General features: G+C 40.2%; 1 protein-coding gene across 1 annotated transcript in view; it reads right to left on the minus strand.

The window, feature by feature from the left end:
• Window positions 1–3,717: 3,717 nt before the first annotated feature.
• rab26 (RAB26, member RAS oncogene family) overlaps window positions 3,718–24,351 on the minus strand; it is a 43,292-nt gene continuing 22,658 nt past the window's right edge. Inside the window, exons 5-9 of the mRNA XM_030775436.1 lie at window positions 20,541–20,593; window positions 5,362–5,427; window positions 4,956–5,012; window positions 4,109–4,185; window positions 3,718–3,834 (exon numbers count right to left, since the gene is read on the minus strand). Of these exons, the coding sequence (XP_030631296.1) occupies window positions 3,732–3,834; window positions 4,109–4,185; window positions 4,956–5,012; window positions 5,362–5,427; window positions 20,541–20,593 (356 nt within the window). The 3' untranslated portion in view covers window positions 3,718–3,731. The remainder of the gene's footprint in view (window positions 3,835–4,108; window positions 4,186–4,955; window positions 5,013–5,361; window positions 5,428–20,540; window positions 20,594–24,351) is intronic.

Genomic DNA, 24,351 nt, shown 5'->3' on the forward strand with positions numbered 1-24,351 from the left:
TCTCTAACTTGCAAAATTAGACTCCAGGTGAACAACATCCTTCATTCTCCTCCTCCCTCCTCTCTCTCTCTCTCTCTCTCTCGCTCTCTTTTTCTCTCTGAGACAAACACAAGCACGTGCTCACTTTGTCTTTTTACCATCATGTTTTCACAATACGTTCCTCTTTATCACTCTTAGTCTCTGCATTTCTCTCTTCCACTCACCACATACTTTCGTCACTGAAGATTGTTTTTAATCGGTTCGCTTCAGATTTCTTCGAAATACAAGACATGTGTAAGAGGAGAAGCAACTGTTATTTTAAGTGCGTGTAATTCTGTCCATAATTGACCAACAATGCTGGCTCTCTACATTAGCAATTCAAAACCTGTCCTTAAAATCTCTGACGGTATGGAAGAGGAGTTTGTTGTTTCAAGCAAACAGTGGGGGGGGGGTTAAAATTTATTAAAACAACATCTGATATGGTATTATTATGGTAAGAAAATCCTTTACTGGCCATGAGAACAGGGAAATTTACAGAAATTTATTTATTACAGCACTGAAGTACCTGAGTGATGGTGTTAAAGTATGCAACACAGGCATAGTTAAGATAACTATGGAATTAATGTATCCAGGCCTTACAGGATGCTTTACTTAACCATGAGAGGCAGGTAAGTGAACAGAAGCAGGGACTGATCAGTCCTGATTGTTTGCAACATTCTGGAATGACTGTGGAACCTCTGAAGGGGTTTAGGTATCTCAGCAACAGCCCTCTAGTGGACGCCCAGAGAACTGCCTAGAGCTATATTACAAACATTGTAATTTAAGCTTTGTCTTTTAGATATGAAATTGTTGCCATTATACACTGCAGATATAATACTTGTTAGGGCCTTTTCCATCTACATTGTAATCATAATCATTTGTCATAATACAAAGGTATTAGAGGTATGCAGATAGGAGACAAAACTGTCTGAAAGCGGTCATATGTGGTCCAAACCACCAATGTGGTCTGAGTGATCGGATCTCGATGCGACCTCAATGCGCATTGGATGCGTTTACACCTGTACTTTTGAGCTGTCCACTTGTGATCGGATCACCAAAATTGGATCTTAATGCAAAGTGTAAACAGGGCCTATGTGCTTATGAGAGATGAAGAATTACTGTAATATAAAGCTAAGTCCAGCAGGGGGCACTGTCAACTTACATTTAGCAGAAAACATGTTGACATCTACACAGGAAAAAATAATTTCTTTTCACAGTAAACTTTATTGTTGTGAATGCCATATAAGTTACATAAAAACCCTGAAAAAAATTCAAATAAGTCAGCACACACTTTCATTAATAAATCAAAATGACCTACATTCTGGAAATGCTGTACAAATTATAATTATAGTCACAATATTTCCAAGGTACAAAATCAAGAACCAGAAAAACAAAACAAAACAAAAAAAAAAACAAGAAGCTTACTGTACATTTGGCAACTCTATCCAATATGTTTTTATGTATATTAAATGTAGTTATTGAAGCAACTTTAAAAATTGCGAGTCAGTATAAAGTTTTTCTTGATCAGAAAGAAGAAACTAGACGTATAATTTTCTCCTTGCATTTGCTCCACTAAATTTTAAAATCAAATGAAACACAAGGAGAAATCTGTCAGCACTGACCAAAATGACATGTATTAAAATACAAGTGCTCTCCCTAACTAATGAAATAATCAGTTGCGTTTATAATTAACATTTCGTAACACTTCTTACAAATACTATATGCAGATTGTATTATAATAGCATTGAACATAAATTATAAAGTTTTCATAGTGTCTTTCAATGCCTGCATACAGCGATAAAACATTACATCACAACTACACAAATAAGACATATGCAGACATGTAAAAGACACATAGAGCTGAACATGTCATGCTAGCAGTTATAGTTATAGTTATGTGCTTACAAGTCATTAAAAGTTAGAACTCCTACTCCTGTGTTATGATATCCTCATAAGACAACATTTTTAATGAACTTAATTCAGCAGTTATTAATGAATGACTGATGTAAGCCATAGTTGGCTTGACAACAAGATGCTGGCATTTTTGTTTGAAAACTTTCCTGCAGCACTGACATAAGCAAAGTACCTTGACTCATGCTTTCTTTCTTTTCTATTTTATTTCATGTGAGGGACTTCATAATGGCACTCATAGCTGTACGCAAGAAAAGAAAAAAGAAGAACAGGCTCTTTTTGAAGCCTGGTGAAATTGCACCGTGACAGGCCTTGCTAAGACAGTGTCTCTTGTGGTGGGATTGTGAAATGACAGCCTGTTTATTCTGATTCTATTTTAGTGCCATTCAGCTGAATGTTAGTCAAGCTGAAATGCAAATGTAAAATGTAATAGTAACACTACTATTATCTCACTTTAAACTGTGGGGCACGTCTAGCTGAAGGTTTTCCTAACATAGTTTGAGAAACTGCACTTTTAATATGCATGTTTAATTTTTGTAAGTTTTATGCATTTTAAGGGATGGTATTTGGTATAAAATAGACTGCGTGTGCTTTTAGACTCAGCTAAACATGCTATTCCCCATGGTTAGGGATATATTAGGCATTGTAAGGTATTACAAAGGTTTTATAATGTCCTGTAGATGATTTCATGAAGACTTCTGCATATGGAATTCATAGGAGGTGTTACCCAATATTCTGTACAACACATTACATGTAACAAACAAAAACATCTTATCATGACACTACATCACCACCATCTATATGCATTTGTAGTTTACTGACAATTTCATGTCAGTATTAAACATTACATCATAATGCTACTTCTATTCCTCAACATTACCTACTTCACAGGACATGATTTCTGAGAGGCCACAACAAATATCCATTTACAGTTAATAAATCCTAGAAGCGCCTGATGATGTCATGTCAGTTATACAACATACATTCATTTATATTATATTGCCCAAAAGTATAAAGGATTGCAGATCAACACCGGAAACAGAAAAATTAAAACTGGACAAAGACAATGAAAAACAATACCATTCACATTTTTTTTTTCTTTTAGCTGTTCAAGGTTTAGAATGAGAGTGTGTAAGTGTATATGACTATTGTGAATAGCTCTGTGGAATAAGATAATGGTGCGTGTGTTGTGTCTGTATGTGTGTCATGCTCATTTGAGAGATACATTCACAGTTGCATGGAGAGGTGGGTAAGGAAAAAGCAAAGGACACAAACCAACAGCAAAAGCACACAAAGGCACATAACTCAAAGCATTATCCCTTAAAGTGTAGAAGTGTAGCTAGTGAAAGGTCACGCCTCAATCTGTGCTCATCTGACTCCAGCCTTAAGGTCATGGATTCAAGAACCTCCAAGGACAGACCAATGCCACTGGTGCCCTGATTCAGACTGGGAGTGAGATTTCACAGGGTCAGTAAGTCAAGTCAAGGGCAGCTGAGGGCAGAAAACTAATTCTCAAAAGATGAACATCCCTCCATCTCTGAGCAGAATTTTATAGCTTGGGTTGCATGCGCAATGTGAGCTTCAGCGTTTGTTTGGGTACTCGGAAGCAAGTGAAGTTTGAAAGACAGCACAGAGTCTGATTTCACAATATCACAAAACATTAACTTATCTCTACGAGAGGAAAGAAAAAATAAAACAGACAAAACAAAAACATACATAACCCAAACTGGACAAATACACACACAGACATCCACAGACAAACACGCGCGCGCACGCACACCACAGAAAATACTCTTTAGCGTTTAGAAGCGGCAGCAGCCAGCGCCCTTCATCTCCTTATTGACATACTCTTGCAACTGAAATTTTGGCTCATTAGGCTCCTTCATCTCACGATGTTTCAATTCCCTACAATAGAAAAAAAAAAGGGGGGGGGAGCAAAAGTAGAGTCTGAAGTAGAGTGGGGAGGGTGTCTTTATTTGAACAATGATATTGAGCGATGACATTTGAAGGATGGATGAGTGCATGCAGAGAACACAGCAATTAACCTGCATCTTGTTTGTCATATTGCGAAGTGTCAGTAAGCCTGGCCTTTGATAACAGGCTGTCTAGATGTCGATGTGAAGGCGTAATTGTGAACCTAGTTATGCGAATGAAGGTTTTCTGATTGACACAAACTCACTTTGCCACGGCAATGAAGGCCAACTCCACATTCAGGCCAGATTTAGCACTGGTCTCCATGAAAGCAACCCCGAACTCCTGCAGTGTATCCGACACAATGATATATAACACAGTCATATTTTCTCATTTTCTGTTCGCAAAAACAATTTAAATATACATACTGAATGGGTGAAAGAGTGTGTGTGTGTGTGTGTGTGTGTGTGTGTGTGTGTGTGTGTGTGTGTGTCTGTGTCTGTGTCTGTGTCTGTCCACTCACCTGTGGCCCTTTGTGTTTGTGTGCCCGTGTGAGAGAGATGACTCATTTAAAATCGGCCTCCACTCACAGTGAATGAAAGCGGGTATAAAAAGCATGTGATTTGCATTTAACCACTCACTGTGTATTCGTGTTTACTGTTACAAGCCTGTGAATGTAGCTGAGTGCACCTGCCTGGAAAATCAAGTTAGCCAGCCAGCTGACGCCAGCAAGAGAAATAACCCCCCCCAACCACCACCACTACACACACACACACACACACACACACACACACACACACAGACACAAAGGCAAATTTTGGTATGAATATTTAAATCAAGAAATCTGGCTGAGTAAGACTCATTTGCCATGGGTGTGTTGTCAGTCCTCTCGCTGCATTTCTGTTTAAATGGGTTGCACGTGGTGCAAGCTCGACCTGCTTAAAAAAAATCAATGGCGACGTAGTCTCGGACTATGCAGTCTGAATTATGACGCATAAGAAAAGGCTGTGTGTGTGTGTGTGTCTGTGAGTGTCAAGCTGTGTGAGTGTGTTTGCGTGTGTGTGTGTGTTTGTGTGTGTGTGTGTGTGTGATTGTGTGTTTTCAGGTTAACACACCTTGGCCAGTTTCTCACCCTCCTCTCTCTTCACAACCCTTTCATGTGTGGCATCAGCCTGGAACACAGTCAATTCAAGAAGCATATCAGAAATCCTTATCTCACACCACCATATAATACCACAACATACAGATTAGCTGTTACTTTTTATCCCCATTCATTTTACCAGAACAAACGTAACAGTATAATTGTTAGAAACAGTGTTTTATCATTTTGACAACACTGACTTCTTACATCTGGTTCATGCTGAATGCATGAAGCAAAAAACCTGTGGTGGATTCCAGAGAGAGCCTGAATTCACTGAGTAACAGTGCACAACAGGGAGAATTCCAGACAGTTCTTTTAGAAGATTGTGTGAGGTTATGGCCGTGGTGGGTCGAATGTGAATCTCAATGTGACTCACTCACCTTGTTACCTAACAGCATAAGCACCACATCCTGCTGGGCAAACTCATGGATCTCTGTGAGCCAAGCCTGAGAGAGAGAGAGAGAGAGAGAGAGAGAGTAAAGTACCTCAAGAGACAGGATTTGACTGTAATGTCTGATGAATGAAAATGTAGGGACGCGTGAGTGAAAAGTGATCAGATAAAGAGGGTTAGACAGGTGAGAAAGATTAGAATTTATCTTACCTTAATAAAAAAAGAGAGAGAGAGAGAGAGAGAGAGAGAGAGAGAGAGAGAGAGAGAGAGAGAGAGAGAGAGAGAGAAAATCCCTCTGGGCACAGACACTGACCTTAGGTTAATGAAAGCCCTCATGCTAATATTGAAAGTGAGAAATTATTGAAGTGATAAAATTTTATGACACACTGAGCCAAATAACGAGGCCTGATCAGCAGAACACCTCTAGGGTCCAACAGACAGAAAAAAACACACACACACACACACACATACACACATGCACACACGCACAGATCTCTCTTCCAGAGCTCAGCATATAATGGCATGGAGAACCACCGAACCAGAAAAAGATACCATAAAGTGATGCTATAATGTTGTTATAATATTACATGTGAGCTACATGGTAAAAACGACTCTGCATTGAGCAGAAGAGCACAGAAAAATAAAACCAAATGTAAATGTAACAGGCAGGCACCTCAGGTGAGATATGGAAGATAACAACTGAAAAAATGAATGACCACGACATCTGAGGCACACTTCTCCCACACAAACGTGTTGATAATTGATATATAAGGCAGCCACAGCGTAAAGATGATATGACGATCATGTGCCTATGTATATCTAATACATTCACCACACACTGGCGCACACACGAAAGATTGGATGTTCCAGCATTGCTAACAGGAAGAAATCCACCCACATATGCATTCTTATTCTCCATTAAACTATTTTCACCTCGTTCATTTTCTCTCAGAGGGCGAGTGTTATGAGTATCTATATCACTCTGAGGAACTGCTAATACATCGCTTCATGCCTTCGCTTCAGGGAAGCTCTCCCTTATAGCAATACATATTGTACATCACACATGTTCACATTACAGTTTCTGCTGTTATTTTATACCACCTATTCTCCAACCACTTATTATTCCACACTTACATTCTCATCAGACCTATCGAACAAACAGCTCTCTGCTCTCGCTCTCTCACTCTCTCTGTCTCTCTCTCTCTCTCTCTCTCTCTCTGTCAAAGCTACAGATACCAGTTCTTTTCAACTTTTGTCATCTCATGATTCTCCCACAAAGTGCACTTTAGGACTGTGATATACACACATTCACTCCCTTACTTATTCATTCAAAACATTCTTTCGGTTTTGTGTGTACAAACACACACACACACACACACACACACACACACACATACACACACACATACAGTCCAATTTATCTGTGCTTTTCCTATTCTCCACCCCTCTCTTTTTTCCCTGTTTGTGCATCAGTATTATGGACCAAACTCTTATTGCTAAATGTGTCATCCCTCCCACGCTCCCTTGGCCTGGCTCATAACAGGGACTGACTGTGAGGTTCTCTCTCTCTCTCTCTCTCTCTCTCTCTCTCTCTCTCTCTGCATCTTCCTCTACAGCAGGTCCTGTCTGAAGGGAAACGAGCAGCCACGCTGCTCCTCTTATTGCCTTTGATGACAGTCTGCTGAGTAGCACTGTGATGCTTTTAAAATGCAAACTAGGACAGAATGAGACAGAGAGAAAGCCGCACACACACACACACACACACACACACACAAACACACACACACACACACACACACACACACACACACGCACACACACACACGCACACGTACACACATACACAGATACACAATACACCCAGGCACACATTACAAACGTGCACACACATCACCTCTCCACCTGTCGCTTTTTTTTTCCCACAACGGCACTGCTTGGCATCCACCCTCTAATTATTAATCAGTGGTTTTTGTCCGTGTGGATTTTTCATCAGAATCACACACACACGCTGTGTTCCCACACACACACAAGCGCCAACATGCACAAATGCACATGCATGCACACGCACGCACGTGCACACACACAGTCGCGCAGGCACACACACAAACACACACACACACACACACACACACACACACAGACACACACTTCTCTTTTTAAAAAGAGAAGAAAATTGGAAGATTGATCCTCAGCCATTGTCCTGTGATTTTGTGTCAGCACTGCGACCTCTCCCCACACCACGGAGAAAAGGGCATTTCTCCCTAACTGATGGATGTCTCAGGGATCATAAGTGTGCGTACGGATATAAATTGTGAAAATTAGCACAATTAATTTGTCTCATCGCCATAAAACCGACGCTGCGAAATCGTGGCCTTTTATTATTTCTATACGTCCTGCTACTTTATCATTTCCCCAGAAAGGTCATCTAAATTCTCAGCCTTTATTAACAGAAAGCAATGCTATACAGTGACGGCGAAAGAACCACGACTGCCATAGCGGTGAAGGCTGCCGCTAGTCAGAATGTAAAGGCCGCGCGGCCCATGTTTATGAATGCTCCTGGCATTCCTGCGGTGAGGAAATGCTAATAGGGATGTATGTTGCCCACTTTCAGAGCGATGCAGTCTTAAATAATGAGGTCTTTCCTCAGATTCTCCAGTGATGCAGTAGAGCCGCTGTGTCTTCACTGCCCCAAAGATAGCAGGGCTGAAAGCTTTATCATGCTCAACAAGGCCAGTGTGAATACAGACGGGGTCCACTAAGAGCTCTGATTTATGCCGGGCAGCAGGGGCAGAGGCAGAAGGGGCTATGCTGGATAGTACTGTGGACTGTCAGAATAGGACTGAGTTATTGCGGTTGTGTATTGAATGTGATCGCTGAATAAATGATGTCATACCGTCGGTGCTAAAGTGAATGCTGTCCATACCAGAGTAAGCAGACAGCAAGAGGAACGGATGAGATAAGTCTCCTTTGAGTTCACCTGCCTAAACAACTCTTAAACATCTGCACTATGCGCATCCCACTCTGTTTATTTACAAATTCTCTCTCTCTCTCTTACACACACACACACACACGCGCACGCGCGCGCGCACGCTCAGATTATGAAAATGCTCATCATCTAGTGGAAGTCTTATAATCCCCACCTGTGGAGAGGTTACTGTGCTGTGATGTGACGGTCCAAATAGGATTACTCAGCCTATTACAAACACGACCGTTTGAGAGAAACATCGCCTTGTAATTCCATTTCCTCTGTTGTTAATACAGCATCATTCACCAGGGCTCCTCCAGGTCTGTACTACTGAATGTGATTTCAAAAGAAAGGTTTGGCTGTCAATATCATCCTGCTCCTAAAACACATCCCACAAGGTGCTCAGAGACAGAATCAAGTTAGCAAATAACAATTTTAATGCTACTACTACTACCACTACTACTACCACTACTACTAACAACAACAACAACAACAACAATAACAAGAAGAAGAAGAAGAAGAAGAAGAACAACAACAACAACAACAACAACAATAAGATGACAAACCAAGTGGTTGAGAACTGTGCGTCACATAGGCTCAAAAAGTTCGCTGCGCCAATGAAAGTCAAATTCATTTATGACAGTTTATCTATTACTGAGATTGAGTATTGAGCTGTGTGCATCAAAGCCACATCAAAACAAGAAAGAAAAAAAACTTGAAGCATGACTACAGAAAAAATATTCTTCCTAACTAAAAGGCAGAGAATGAAACAAAAGCTTTATTTTGTTTAGCTTTACTTCAGTTTCTTTTTGTTTTCTTTTCTTTTCTTTTTTAAGATTCAATGCATTTATAGGAGGATTTTGCCTAGGAACACTGTTAGCAGTGGAAGGTTTCTACTGTGGTGGCAAACACTGTCAGAAACGATGAGTTTTTTATTGGTCGGTCTGGGATGTAAAGTGACAAAACAAGAGTGACAAAGCCAAGCTGAACTACCCAAGGACAGCGGTTTTCATATGCATATTTCTTTTTCAAAAGAAACTAGGATAAGCTTAATGGAAAAACACTAACGATATTTCCGTTCTGAGACTGGATTGCCGGAGAGCTTTGAAGGGCAGTAATGCAGATGTTTGACCAGTCAGGGTAAAACCATAAAAACAGCACTAAAAGAAAGTCAGCCTGTCCTTGTGACATTTAAAGTGTCTTGAAAGCGTCGGACTTTGGCTGTCTGTGACAGCAGAGAGACAGATTTGTGAGACCATGGCTGGTTTGACCTGTGAGTTGAAGAGAGAAACAGCTCAAAGCTTTGAGACTTATTGAATGTCTTTTTCTTTTTCTGACACGAAAGCAGGAAGGGATTTGCGCTGCTCGCTCACACGGACACAAAGTCATACTTTCAACCAATCTACTCCTCACACAGTCACTGGAGCAAAACATCCTTCACCTCCAATTAAAGCAAGTCTGACTGGGGACACACACACACACACACACATACACACACACACACTCTCTCTCTCTCACACACTACATTGAACACTTCAATTTAAACACTTGAAACAAATGCAAATGTAACTATTAAGGCTTCGTCAGACAAATTAGGATACAGAAGTATGGCAGTAACTTCAGAGCTGACAGAAGAGAGTAAGAACCAAACAGATAAAGGGAGTCAGCACAGAGAAAGAATAGAGCCTACAATGAAAGGTGAGACAGAAAAAGCAGGGGGGGGGGGTGAAAAACAAGGAGGTGAGTGAAAGGTTGAAAAACCTCAGCCATGAGAGAAGACACTGCTATATTGGAATTTTGCTTTTTGCAAGAGTGTGATTCAAACACACAGACTGAATGGAGAGATGAAGGCAGAGGTAGGGGAGGCCGTCTGGGCATGGAGACAAAAGAGTGAAACGGAGAGAGGGAAAAAGAGAAGAGGAGATTAAGAGACAGAGCGGCAGAACGAGAAACCCGGGAGAGAGGAGATAAACCAATTTTCCTTGTGAATCTTTCAAAGCTAGTTTTGAAGTCTAAAACAAAAAAAAAAAAAAAAAAAAACAGCTGGTGGGCAGGACCGGTCTTCCTCGAGCAAAACAGACAACCAAGGATCTGCAAGCTAGAGGACTCTGAGTCATTTTGCTGTCCATGGCTCCATGCTGTGTTTCACACATGCCTCTCTCTCGCTCCATGACCTTCCATCTGCCTCTCGCTGTCCTACTGTCCAACACCTTACTACCAACCTGCCTACCTACCTACCTACCTGCCCCCCCCCCCCTCCCACAACCCCATCACCCCTGCCAAAACACACACAGACACACGCACAGACACACACGTACACACAACACACGCATACACACACACACAGAGACGCACGCACACAGTCTCTCTGAATGACTAATTTTCAGAGAACCACGGTTTCTCCATGCCCCTCTGATCCTGGCATGATATCAAACCACATTTCTATAATGGACCAATGATCATGCAGTTACACAAGTCCCTCTTTGCACCAATGCAAAATCACTTGAATATGACATTTACATTTATCATTCTAATCCAAATTAACCATAGAGTTAAGAGTACGAAATAATGAAAAGTAAATTTAAAGAAATCAGAATTTAACAAAATAATTATGAACTGTATCACCTGCATTCTTCCATTTTTCCTCAAAAATCACTCACAATTATTTGCTCAATCGTTTTGAACAGAGCAGTGAATTTATTTTGGACAGTGTGCTCGTTTATCTAAGAATTAGCTTTACAATTACAATATGCTTCGTATTGTACAATTACAATTTAAAAAGCACTCTCACCTTATCTCTACCTAAAGTGTAATTACATGGTGGATCTCCTATAGGAGACAGACACACTTATCGTATGTAAATTCTCTAGATGGACCAGGCTCTTTCTCAGCAGTCAGTCAGTCAGACCGCATGACATGCTGTGTTGCTGTAATCAGGGATATTGTTTCAGTACAATAGAAAAGGTGATTGCACAGGGCTGTGGAGAGTGGACTACACTGACAGGGCTCTGGAGACTGGACCAGACTGACAGGGCTGTGGAGTTTGGACCAGGCTGAGGAATGGTAGCTGCTGGGGACAGGAGTGTTACAGAGGCTGCGGTTCCCTATGAAAGATTAAATACTTGGAAATGCAGTGCAACTTGAACATGAAAAGAAAAAAGAATGCAAATCAAGAACTGATTAAAACCCCCGAAGAGAAGTATCAGAATCTGGGTCTCACCCCTTGGGAATCTCCAAAAACACACATGCAAAAAAAGTAGGCTGTAATTTCTGAATGTGTTAAGATTTATGCTGCAGGCATGAGAGATAGCAGATACAGGCATGAGAGATAGTTGCATAAAGCCACAGAAATAATGAAAGTAACACTTCAGTGGTTTAGTCACCTTCTGTTGCTTTTTCAACAGATTGTCAGAGAATGTTCGCTGAAACGACACCCAACAGGTTTTTGAATGAAACATTTGATACGATTCAAATCGCATCCATTCACATGTGAAAATGTTGTAATTGGCAAACTGTTCCAATCACACGGCAAACATGAAGGGGGGGCGGGGGGGGGGGGGGGGGGTTCAGTGCATGGACCATCTCATTTCAATTATGGTCCAATACATAATGAAAGAGCTGCAGTGTTTTTGCATGGCAAGAATCATACTGACAACACTGTGACCTCACGTGACCACAAAACTACTGCAGTCCTTCACAGTCCGTAGCGTGAATTTATCTTAGGGAGTAATTGCAAGTAACAAAAGAGATGAGAGAGGGGGGAAAAAAACACCTGTCACCATGTCTGACGCAACAAGTTCTTATTCCCCAGTCTCAAAGCACTTGTCTTATACATATTAATGTGACTTCTTATGGCCTTTGGATGCCGTCTGGAAATCTTCTCTGATAAGGTCAGAGCAGGTAAAATAAGATCGTTTTTGCTAATTGCTGAAAAAAGGAGAAAAAAGAAGAATGTTGTTCTTGCCAGAGGAGGGCAGGGATAAGGAAGAGAGGGGTGCAAGTAAGAGAGAAAAAATAAACAAAGAAAAAGAAATAGGCTAAAGGTTTTGTAATGGCCCGGAGAAAACAGCCCCAATCAAAAGCAAACTGGGGGTGGGGGGGGTCATATTTTTACATGAAAAAAAAAGGCTTTCAAAGCATTTCATACACCCTGTTCTTATTATGCAACGTAGAAGAAGAGTGGGGGCAAAAAAGCGCTGGTTCCCTTCATTTATTCAAAACTAAACCGGCCAAGGTAACAAAAGACAAAAAAATAAGAGGAACAATAACAACAGCAAAAAAAAAAAAAGCAGAATTATGACCTGTGGCTACTATGATGCTTAACAGTACCTTGTTCAGCTCTTATGTCCTGCATAATTTTTCTCTAAATATCAAAAGCTATTTCATTTTAAAACAGGCATCTTCGAGGGCCTGTGAAGATGTGTGAAACTAGATGTATAATAGTCCAATTTATTGAGAGAGGTGAGAGAAAGAAGTTCCTACAGCCTATGGCTGTAAATGATGGATGTCAGTTGTCGACACTATAAACAAACACGCACAGTTAGAGAGGGTCTCAGAAGGAATATGTGAGAGAAATAATGGGGTTTGTGAGAGAGAGAGGGGGTGCCTCATTTCCTTGTGCAGAATGAGCGGTGAGTCATGCTTGTGGTGTGACTATGAGCTGTATACACAAACGTCCCGGTTACACTTCATTTCCGCACCGCTCTCCGCAGGTGAGATGATCAGCATACAGATCATATCAGTATCCCACAGGTAGTGTAAAAGAGCCTGTCCATCTCACTGCTACAAATGAGCTTCTGTCCCCCAGGAACCAAGCAAACTATGGGGGATATTTCTGAGAGTATATGTATGTGTGTGCGTGCGTGCGTGCATGTGTGTGTGTGTGTGTGCATGCATGCGTGTGTGCCTGTGTGTGTGTGTGTGTGTGTGTGTGTGTGTGCGTGTGTATGTGTGTGTGTGTGCGCGCGCGTACGTAAATCAAAGATATTGAGGAAAGATAACACAGAGGCTCAGCGTACATAAACAGAAACATTGTAATGTCTATCCAGATATACCAACAGCACCATAAAAGCTCTCTGTGCCTGTCAGTGGACACTGAACCCCACAGCAGAGTGGGGTTACACGAGCTCTCACAGAGAAGCAGGACAAAAGGCTTCACACTAAACATATTAGTCTCACCCTCCAGTCTAGAAGCCTAGTTCGCTTAAAAAGGATAAGTCCTTCATAGTCTGATTTATCAAAGACAAATTAAGAGGGCAAAGGCTCCCATTATATTCCACATTGATAAAAGATTTATATGACACTCTCATAAAAACGTGAGATTCAGTTGGTACAAATTATACTCTGTTTTACTATAATGAGTTAGATGTTATAAAGGGGTGACACATTCAGTCTAATGAAATATAGCACATATAACCTATAACATATAACACAATATCACATGAAGAGGGCACATTTTGACACTAATCACCTCCAGTAAACAGAGAAATCAAATGTATTTGATAAATATGGAAGAAGCTGAAACAGAATAGTTCAGAGTAAAGTGATTCAGCAAAGAGACCAATTGAGACTGAATGTATTGAACCAAAAAAAGTAAAAAAAAAAAAAAAAAGAGAAAGAAAGAAAGAAAGAAAGAAAGAAAGAAAGAAAAAAAACTGAGCTTCACGTATCTGGCTCAAATGATGTGAAAGTCAGACAAGCCATCTGGAGAAATGTACCATCCAGACAACATCAAAATATAAATGTATTAAACTAAACTAAATGGCCTGTTGAATATTTCATGAATATTTTAAAGGACTCTCCACAGCTCTGTAAAATGGAGGGATTGGATGAATTTCAGATCTGTGGTTACATTTAACCTACTGCTGGCTCTCTGTGTAATTTAAAACAGTGGACAGCACAGTTATTGCATCCAAACACATTTCAGAATACAAAAAAGTATGCTCTTTAGCTAAAAGGACCACTCAGTGAATTGTTTCCATCACCGTCATCACATTTATTTACTTGTTTATTTTTTTTTTCTTAAATCTGAACTACTAAAGCAGAAATGATACAGAAAATGGTGATGTCAGTCTAGCGATTAGATAACACACACTATTATATTATTTTCATTTGCATTCCATCATGTTTCTCAGTGAGGGATGAATAGATGCGTGAAAACTTTCAAGGATGTTTCAAACACTGCGGTGATGTTGCCTTTAATTTGATGAATGTCTTAGATTGCATTGGACACCACGCTGAATAAAATACGCACTGAGGACAGTGCGGCCTGTCGGCGACGATAGGGTGGATTGCCAGGCAATAAGAGAAGCAAATGAAACAGGCAAATCTCCCCAGGAGAATGTTTGAGAGACATCATCTATCTCCATTGATTTGTGTCTGTGTGGTTCTCTTCTGAGCCCTTCATGAAAAATGCATTACCCATTGCTACCGGCCAGGAGAAGCAAAACTATCTTCTCTGAAAAATATCTAAGTATGAGACTGACCTGCTCAAGGCATTCTAAGGTAAAATTCATCAAATTGTTATGCGTGAGTGAGCTGGCAATATGTGCAGATTACATCAAAGGTGGGTTCTGAAAACCAAAACATGAAAAATTGCAAGCCCACTGATAACGGAAAAATAACCACAATTACTGCCATTACTCTTTTCATTGCCATGTCGGCATCTATCGCACTTCCAGATAACATAATTGTACTCACTACTGCATTAGTAACACCCTGAAAAGTTCTTGCTGAAACATTAAAACAAACAAAATCAAAAAACACTTAAATGTTTGCAGTACTGTGACAAGAACCAGTTTTGACTCACGATTATTCCATGAATTCTTGGCTTTCAGTCCGTGCTGCTGTACTATCATTAGCACTCACATGTATAGCATGTCACCGTGCATGATGAAACATCATGTTTCATGTGTTTCATTACCAGTACTACCACATGTGTGTGCATAAGTGTGTGTATGTGCATACTGATAGTTCACGGGATGAGTATGCACACTGTGTACTGAAACAAAACAGTCGTGGGCCTTAAGAGACACATAGAAATACACAATATGACCTGAAAACAGAGAGCATTGTGTTCTCTGTTACACTAATTGATTGGGGTGAAGCAGCCTCCATGTGGACGTTAGAGCAGCTTCTCTCTCCGTTAAGTTACCTGAGTAACGCTTCGGTTACATGCCGCAGCTGTAAGGGGTTATCAACGGAAAGGCAAACGCTGCCAGACAAGGTCTTAGTGCAGGAAAGACATTTGCTCCAGTTGAATGGTGAATATGGGATAGCAGGCAGCCAGAAAGACAGAAATGTCCTAACGATTTCACATGAACATTAGTATTCCTGCAACCGGCACGCAGTGTTATCATAACTCCTCAAGTGGACAGGCCTGGGGCTGCAGAGGAGTGGGACTGATAATGGGACCAAATTTTGACGCTGATCGATTAGGGGCTGTCACTTTTTACAGTGACGATATGACTGCTGGGTTCTCTTGTAGCTCAGCCATCTGTGGTTTCTCAGTCCAGTTTGGGTTCCAGACTTGGGATGAATAGGTTGAAAATGGGCAAAACTGTGTTTGATTTCACATTTTCTCCAACCGCGATGGTATCCGTGAGGGGAAATTGAAAAAGTGCCTCGCTCCGGGATGGTTTGCGGGGTCGTCTGCTGTGTGTGTGCTTTCCTGTGTGTGTATTTGTTTGTTTCTCCTGGCCTGTCATAGCGGTTTGAGATTGGACTTTTCCATCTGAGCCACAACATTACTGTGATAGAGCAGCACAGTTAGAATTCAGTCACTGATACAGTAGCACCATATTCAATTGACCACGCCTTCACTATATCTGACTGGAATTAGCATTACATAGCCTAGGTCTCTACTGAATCACAATCCATTATCTCTCCTAATAATCTCTTATATCAGAGCAAAACCTCATTTCATACTGTCATGAGCTATCAAAGGTTCCTGTGATTTTCTGGATTGCTAAATCTTAAATCATTATAATTCCAATAAAAAAACTTTCATTAGGTAAAACCATTTCTGTAGGTGAAACATTCACACCGATCTTACTGCTCATCAAGATCCTTATCAGATCTTAAGTGCCTTTCAACAGGCACTTTTCATAAAGAGCGTCCTTGTGTTCGTTGACCTGAAAGGACCGTATGAGTGATGTCAGAAATGCCAGACCTGGATACAGATACATACTCTTTTTCAGATCACTGTTCATGAAGGGGAGAAGAGGAGGAGAGAGCCAGTCATGTAGGATTACCAAGAAAAACTTCAAACTGTGCACTCGGGCATTCCTTTAATTGCCTGTTTAGGAAAATATCATTGCTCACAGACTTTATTAAGAGCAGTTAGGGGATTTCCTCTTGCTGGAGCCCTGGTTCAGTCTCTCAAGAGTGTCTGGACAATACAGAACACTAAACAATTCAGGACATCTAAACAAACAGTATTCCCACAAGCGGCTTATGTTACTATGATTCTTAAAAAAGCAACTTAACCTTAACCTTAACTTAATCACACTTCATTATTTGTTCAAATCCCCCTGATTTGGTGTTCCTGTGAGGTGCAGGGACTCTATCAACTGGTACCCAGATGAATAGAGGGTAGCCTTTCTTCTCAGGAACTGGATTCAAAGACCACATGAAGACTACATAACTGAATTCAAAGACTACATGAAGACTACAAAGACTACATAACACTCAGTCTTACAAATCCAACCAATATATATTATCAGCCATACTTGATCGAGATAAAAATGACCTGAGAAACTTCCCATAGGAAGGAGTTACTGAACAAATCTTTTTTGTTAATCCAATCAGAATGCTACACAAGCTTGATCTCAGTTCAGAGCAGGGATTCAGAGCAGAACTCATCACAAGGGGTGCAGGAGGGTGGCTGATAAGAACTAAGATTAAGTACTGACACTCCGTTTTGGATTGGATGAGAGGAAAAAAGCTAATATGATTCCATTTCAGTCTGTCTTTGTGCTTGCTTTGCAAAAGGCAGCATGTACTCAACATTTTAAGTTCATAGCTTTTTTTATTTTTCATGTTTCGGTATGAAAATTTAAAACCACACCAACAGGTGTTTTTATCATGACTGTGATGAGGAGAGTCACTAATCCATTTGTTTATCCAATGCTTATTAAAGTCAAACAAATCCAAATCTTAGACAAAACTATCCTGGGTAAAACAGGCAGGAATTCAATAACTGTCATTTCATAAACAGGGTAATCATCATAACATTAACTAGAATCACGTTTCAAGTAAGAAAACAAGGATTATACACAGACAATTAACATAAACACTTCTCAGGAACTAAGGCTAGGTATGGTGCCGGTGCCAACACTCAAGACCTCACAAACTGGAGAATCAACAAAGGTCTCTATCCATACGAGTCACAGTGCCTGTAATAATGAGCAACAAGAGAAACTAATAGTCAGGAAAGGCAGAAGGAAGCCCAGCTAGGAGGGACTGAACCAAAAGTTAATTGGAAGCTGGTGTTGTGATGACATTTGCTTTTCGGCCAAATTCATTACAAAATGAGCTTCTTTGCATGCAGACCTGCAGAAACTACAATTTATCACCGACCAAACCCTGTGCCACATTGAATCTACTGTTACAACGTAATCCATGGAAACCATCAGACTGGATGTATGTAGAAGTCTCTTAGCACTGTCTGCATCATCTTAAGTTCTGAAGAAATGGACAGTCTATAAGAAATATTCTGTGAAAGCTTATACACTCAACTGAAAAGTTTTGACTCAAAGGGAAAGAATATTATCATCTATGTATAGAACTGAGACCTCTAAACTTGTTTCTAAAAAGCACTCTGCTCTCAGTGGTTGGTCAATCACCACACAGCATGACTCACAAGCATAACAACCAAGGCCTTTCAGAACAGCATATTAAAAAGTGTCAACAGACAATGCAAAACACCAAATAAAAGAGAACCTTGATTAGAATAATAGCTTTTTGGAAAATCCCAGAATACCAGAAACCATGCATATTAGCATCATCTACAGCAATGATGGAAATAAAAGAAAAGACTGAGTCCGTGTCACAGTGGGGAACTTTTGAATGTCAGAGTGCTCCACTGTCAAACAGACTGCCTCCTTTCAGGACACACACAGAGCAGGGAGTCTCAGTGTGTCTGCCATTTAAAGGATTTGAATGTTATTGTGACAAGTGCACAAATCAAATCTTCAGCTGACACGAGGTTCTCTGTTGCCCAGTGATAGGCCGCAGCCGGAGCAGAAAGACTAGATGGATGTGCCGTAAGGGTGAGATAGTTTTAATCTGCACAGAAATTCGAGGAAGCGAGTCATTATTGTGCCAGACAGGCAACGTGGGTGCAGCAGTAATAAGACATTACCAAGACATTAACACACAGGACATATCGAAAACTGAAGACAAACTCACACATCACAAGGACAGAAACATACAAATAAGTTTAATAATAATAACAAAACAAACTAAAAAAAAAAATATGTGAGAAACATCTCGTGTTCAAAATGGCCAGCAGTTTTGTGCATTTTACATTTTTAGCATTTTACTGTTATCCATAGTGTTTGTATGTTTGTGAAGGTATTTCCATGTATGCATCTATGCACATGTGTGAACAGCTCTTCGTATTTCTTTGATGGAACACAGAAGCACATTATGTTCAGTTTGTTGTTGTACATATGCTACTGAAAACAGACCTAGACTAGCAATACCAATACAAACAGTCAAGGTCATGAAAACAGAATCTGCTTTTGAGGAAAAATGTGGGATTAATAAGATGCTTAAGAATCAGAGCTACAATGATGTTACTGCTTTTAAAAGCAATGAAATGTATTGTGAAAAAAAGCAAAACTAAACCAATAAAGCGGTACATAGACAGACACAGACACACACACACACACACACACACAAAAACATACAGACTTCATCTCTCTCTCATGACTGTGCATAGGAAACAGCAAATGAACTTCGCTTGAAACGCAAATACCGTAAGAGCGTGTGAATGCACATCAAGACTTCAGAGGGTCTAGTGTTTGGCTAAGACAGAAATGCAAAGTTTGAGTGGGCCTATAAGTCTGTGTATCTGAGTGTGTGTGTGTGTGTGTGTGTGTATGTGTGTGTGTGTGTGTGTGTGTGTGTGTGTGTGTGAAAGAAGGAGAGAGAGAGAAATAGTATTACTGCACAAGGGTATGAAGTCATCTTTGAGAATAAATGGGAGACAAAGGGGTTATTCCCTGGTTTTATGGTACTTCTGTGTGAATCATTAATAACAAGAGTTCCAGCTGCAGGTACAGCCTGGAGAACAGGTGGCTCTAATGCATCTTTCTGAAGCTAAAACTATTAAACTGTAACCTCTATTCATTTTCAAGTACCTCTTTGTGTCTATCTTTTGTGTATCTCGCACTCGTCCAGCACAGCAGCTGGCTGCAAATATTGCGATCAATATCAATTTTTCTTTCCTTTTCTCAAACTCTCTCTCTCTCACTCGCTTTCTCTCTCTTGCTCTCTTTCTCACACGCACACACACACACACACACACACACATGCACATTTAAAGGTCAGGTTTAAACTATCTAAAAGAATAGCCCAATTTAATTGTTAAATTAAATAAAAAGTAATCATTAGTGTCATAGGTATTCACAGACATATGTCACACAATTATTCTAATGAAAGGACACACACACACACACACACACACACACACACACAACTGTTCTGCAAATGCAAATGCTCACTGAGCAGAGTTAAGCCAAGATGTTATGGCATGATTGCATACTTTAAAAGTATTCATCAAAAAGACTAACGCAGTGTACTTCTTAATAGCTCAGTAATAAAAGCTACTAAAAGAGAGATAAATTATGTCAGACCAATGGAGACAGATGAAAGCCTGTGGAGTGGGTACATTTTACCATAGTAACAGCATTCCATCACACTGCCAATGGTGGTGTGTCAGAGAGAGAGAGGTCAAGTAAAATAGTTCAGTCCTTCTGAAAGCTGCTATGTACAACACACTGGTCTCTCAAGACACACCAGTCATTTTGGAATCAGCTGAACAAGAGCTACTGGTTTTCTCTTAGTGTAGAAGTCCATTCGATAATTAACCAAATGCCAGTTAGTAGACTTCTGTGGAACTAAGAATTCCTCATCATTAACATGTCCCATATAGACAAAATTAACCAAAAAATGTTATGAAGAAATGTTGTTCTCACCTGAATGTTGTCAAAGGAAGCTTTGTTTGTAACATCGTATAGTAGAAGAAGAGCTGAGGAAAGAGTTAACGTAAATGGTAAGTACACCGCCACATGACGTAAAAATCATTTTTTCAAAAAAAGGCTTTATTAAAAACATCGACACTTTTGTATTTTTCTGCAGGCACAGGGGTGAGATGAGGAGAGGTGAGGTGAGGTGAGAAAGTTCAATGTATTCACATTCGTTTAGTTACAAATGAATATAAGCCTGACTGTAAGTTGACACAGGAACATTCACAGCTTGAATTCCCAGCAGACTATGTCATCTGGTGAACGGCTAGGCCTTTAATTTCCTTGTCTCCCAGAATAAATGACTCTGAGCAGGCTTTTTTTTTTTTTATTTTATTTTCAGGCCCACCCACTGCTGGCCTTTATCTTCCAGTTTATTTCTGGATTTAGCCCTTTCTTTGTCTATTTTCTTTTTCTTTTGGGGGGGGCATTGCCGTGAGGGCTGCATAATAAGAGGTAATTAGAACCAGCAACGTGAGAAACGCTTGTTTAGCCTCCTCTTTTTCTAGCATTTCCCCGGAGCCTTGGCTGTCCAAACAAACCGGGAGATGTGTTGTAAGTGGAGGTGCAGGAGCCTGAATGGAGGCAGTCTTTATCAGTGCCTCGCAGCCTAGGGCCTGAATAAATGTGTGTGACAGAAGACTTAAATTTATGAGTGTTTGTATGTTAAAGAAAGTAAACAAAAGACCAGCTAATTAAATCATCAGTGTGAGCGACATTTATATTCTGAGAGAAGCTAGAGACACACCGCATACCAATGAGAGATATGGGGTAAAAGAAATGCAATATAGAGTTCAGATCATGCAGCATACTGCATCAAATACACTCAGTTTACGGTATCAGATATGACACATACTGTGTGAATCTAACATCTAAAAAATATTTATAAGTTCAAATTTAAACTACTACCAAATTGCTGACATGGTCAGTCCAAAATATCCTGACATGAACAAACTTTTAAACTTCACTAACTGTTCCTGTAGCCCATAGCTGTAGTATTTATCCAGACTGTGTGCTGAAGGCAGAGACATTCGGATAACCCTGAGCATAATGGGAACTGACAACTGGTTAACGGTAACGAAGAGCTGTTTCCCCCATTTTATATCAGCATCCCTCTCTTTCTCCGCATCTCCCTCAGAGGAGGAAAACATATGTGAGAAAAATGAGTGGTTAATAACAGAGGACAGTCAATCACACGTAGTCTATGACATCCACTAGCTATTCGCTGTCTGTTGAACTGTCCCCTAGTGAACATAACCAATACAGATCAAGGAAGCGGTATTGATGAAAGTGTAGATGACTGCGGAAAAAGTGCTGCAACATTCTGCTATGTTATCAAATGCAGATGCATCAAACAAATGACCGAGCTCACGGTATGGTTTACAACAATTAAACGCATCTGGTTATGCATACAAAGATGAAAGAGCCCAACTGTTTCTCAACACTCTATGTCCTGTACCTCACAGTGTATTCCTGCCCTCCAAAGTCTGAGGCTATAGTCTTCAGTTATGAAGGTTAGGAAAATTCCTCTATTATGCTGCTCATTTTGAGAAAAAAGGTCTGCAAAGTAAGACTAAAGATACAGTTCTCAGACTCCAAAATAGAACTCAAACAGCTAACAACAAAAGCAGACCACTGACAATGGCCTCTTGCCTTCCCTCTCTATTTCTCTCTCCCTCTCTCTCTCATACACACACACACACACACACACACACACACACTTAGACCAGTGAGTGAAAGCAATTTGAAGAGACAGAGCCAAATGAGTGAAGGCAATCACACTTGAATGGCATATCAGTAATAACTGTAATTAAGAATCATTATGTCAAAACCATTCTGAAGTCCATGATTGTTTTTCTCACAAATGCCTGAGGAAAAAAGACAGAAACGAGAGATTGGAGCCAAAATTAATAATGCATAATGAGTGAAAAAAAACCCAGAAAATAGCTAAATACCAAGAAAAACGCAGTCAAACAGAAACACAGATTTTCTTTGATCAAAAAACCCTGGCAGTACACCTCACCGATTCCATACATGACAAAGTGCTCTGGAATTTGTTTTGGCTGATGAAGATGTTTCGCTCTGCAATTACTAAAATCCTGTGAGTCACTGAAACCTTTTTTAATGATTGGTCTCTATGTTCACCTTTGACTCCTACTTACATAAGATTTTTCATATGCAGCAGATGATGAGGATGCATAGTGTGTTATTAAAGAGTAAAGATACTGAATATGCAAACATAACAACACAAGGCATTAAATAACCCTGGGAGAGGAGAGAGTTTCATGGGTGTTTTATAGAGTAGTTACTCATCCGAACTGTACAGAATTAAAATGCCTCCAGCACGTCTGTTTCATATGGTAATAGAAAATAATAAAATAAAATGCAATTAATAGAAAAACGATTTTAATAGCATCATACTTAATGTCACACTAAGACCTTTCTAGGTCTGGTCACTTCCGTTGCACGTACTTACATTTAAGTGCACTTTAAATATCAGTCCTCGATAAAGTGCCACTTTGTCTTATGAACACTAAATACCAGATACGTTTATTTCACCGCGTATTGATAATGTGTATAAATGTTAAAATTTATAACATCAAAAAGCACATAGATCTCAGTAGAGCAATGTGCATGCTGAGGAAATGGCTGGATCACACTGGGTTATGTGCTTGAGTAAACTGGCATCTGAGAGGCTCAGTTTCTTTTTGGATGGGGTACAGACAAGGCACAGATGATGCACCAGATTGTGAGAGCTGTGGATACTGTAAAATCTCATTTCTTGCTTTGTTTTTGCTTAATTTCACATGCTCCTTGTTCACCAGGTAAAAATCTGCACCAGTTCATATTTTACCAACCAGATGACCAAAGCTGACTGTGAGGTCTGAATAGGAGAAAAATTACGGCACAGTTTTAGGCCGGTATTCATAATGTTTTGGAAGATTCATGTACATAAATCACTTTTTTGTTGCCCAACCATCAACGATGCAAAAAAGTTCTTAAAACTTGTCTTCATATGCAAACCACTGAAACTGCCATGTAACTTCAACCAAATTGATTTATTTGCATACAATATGCATTCATTAACACACTCTTATACAACACTGCAACACGCCATGTTTGATTGTATACAAAATTATGCAAGTAATTACGCTCACATAAAAATGCAGGTGTGCTGTTCTCTCTGTAATCAGTTTCCTATATGTGCCAGAGAAACTACATTAATGAAGTCTATTCACTTTTCTATACCTAACACACCACCACTGATGTTCCACTCAAAAATACTACATAATGACTGTATCTCTGGACAAAGGGAAAGAAAATTACTACTGTGTGTAGTAATATTTGTTCTCTTCCGTTCTGGAGGTTGTATCACAGAGTGTGAGTATTATGCCATTTATCCTCTCTAAACATCCATCATAGCACTAAAGCCAGAGCAGGAGGCAGAGACAGCTCCTGTCAGCAGTCCAATAACTACAGGAGAAAGATGCTCAGATTCAAAACAAGGTAAGTTGAGTGTGTGATTGTATGTGTGCATGCGAGTGTGTGTGTGTGTGTGTGTGTGTGTGTACATGTGAGTGTGTGTCCAGTGTCCATGCTTCACAAGTAGTTTCTGTCTGTCTTCTTGTTTGAGAGACCGAAACTGTCCCATCCAACATTTAGCCTTGGGGTACCTGAGAATCCACACAGCCTAATGAGTAACCAGTAGACGGGACACACACACACACACCCACATACACAAATGTGCATGCACACACACACA

This window comes from Chanos chanos, chromosome 5 (assembly GCF_902362185.1).
Source record: "Chanos chanos chromosome 5, fChaCha1.1, whole genome shotgun sequence".
In the NCBI taxonomy this organism is placed as follows: Eukaryota; Metazoa; Chordata; class Actinopteri; order Gonorynchiformes; family Chanidae; genus Chanos; species Chanos chanos.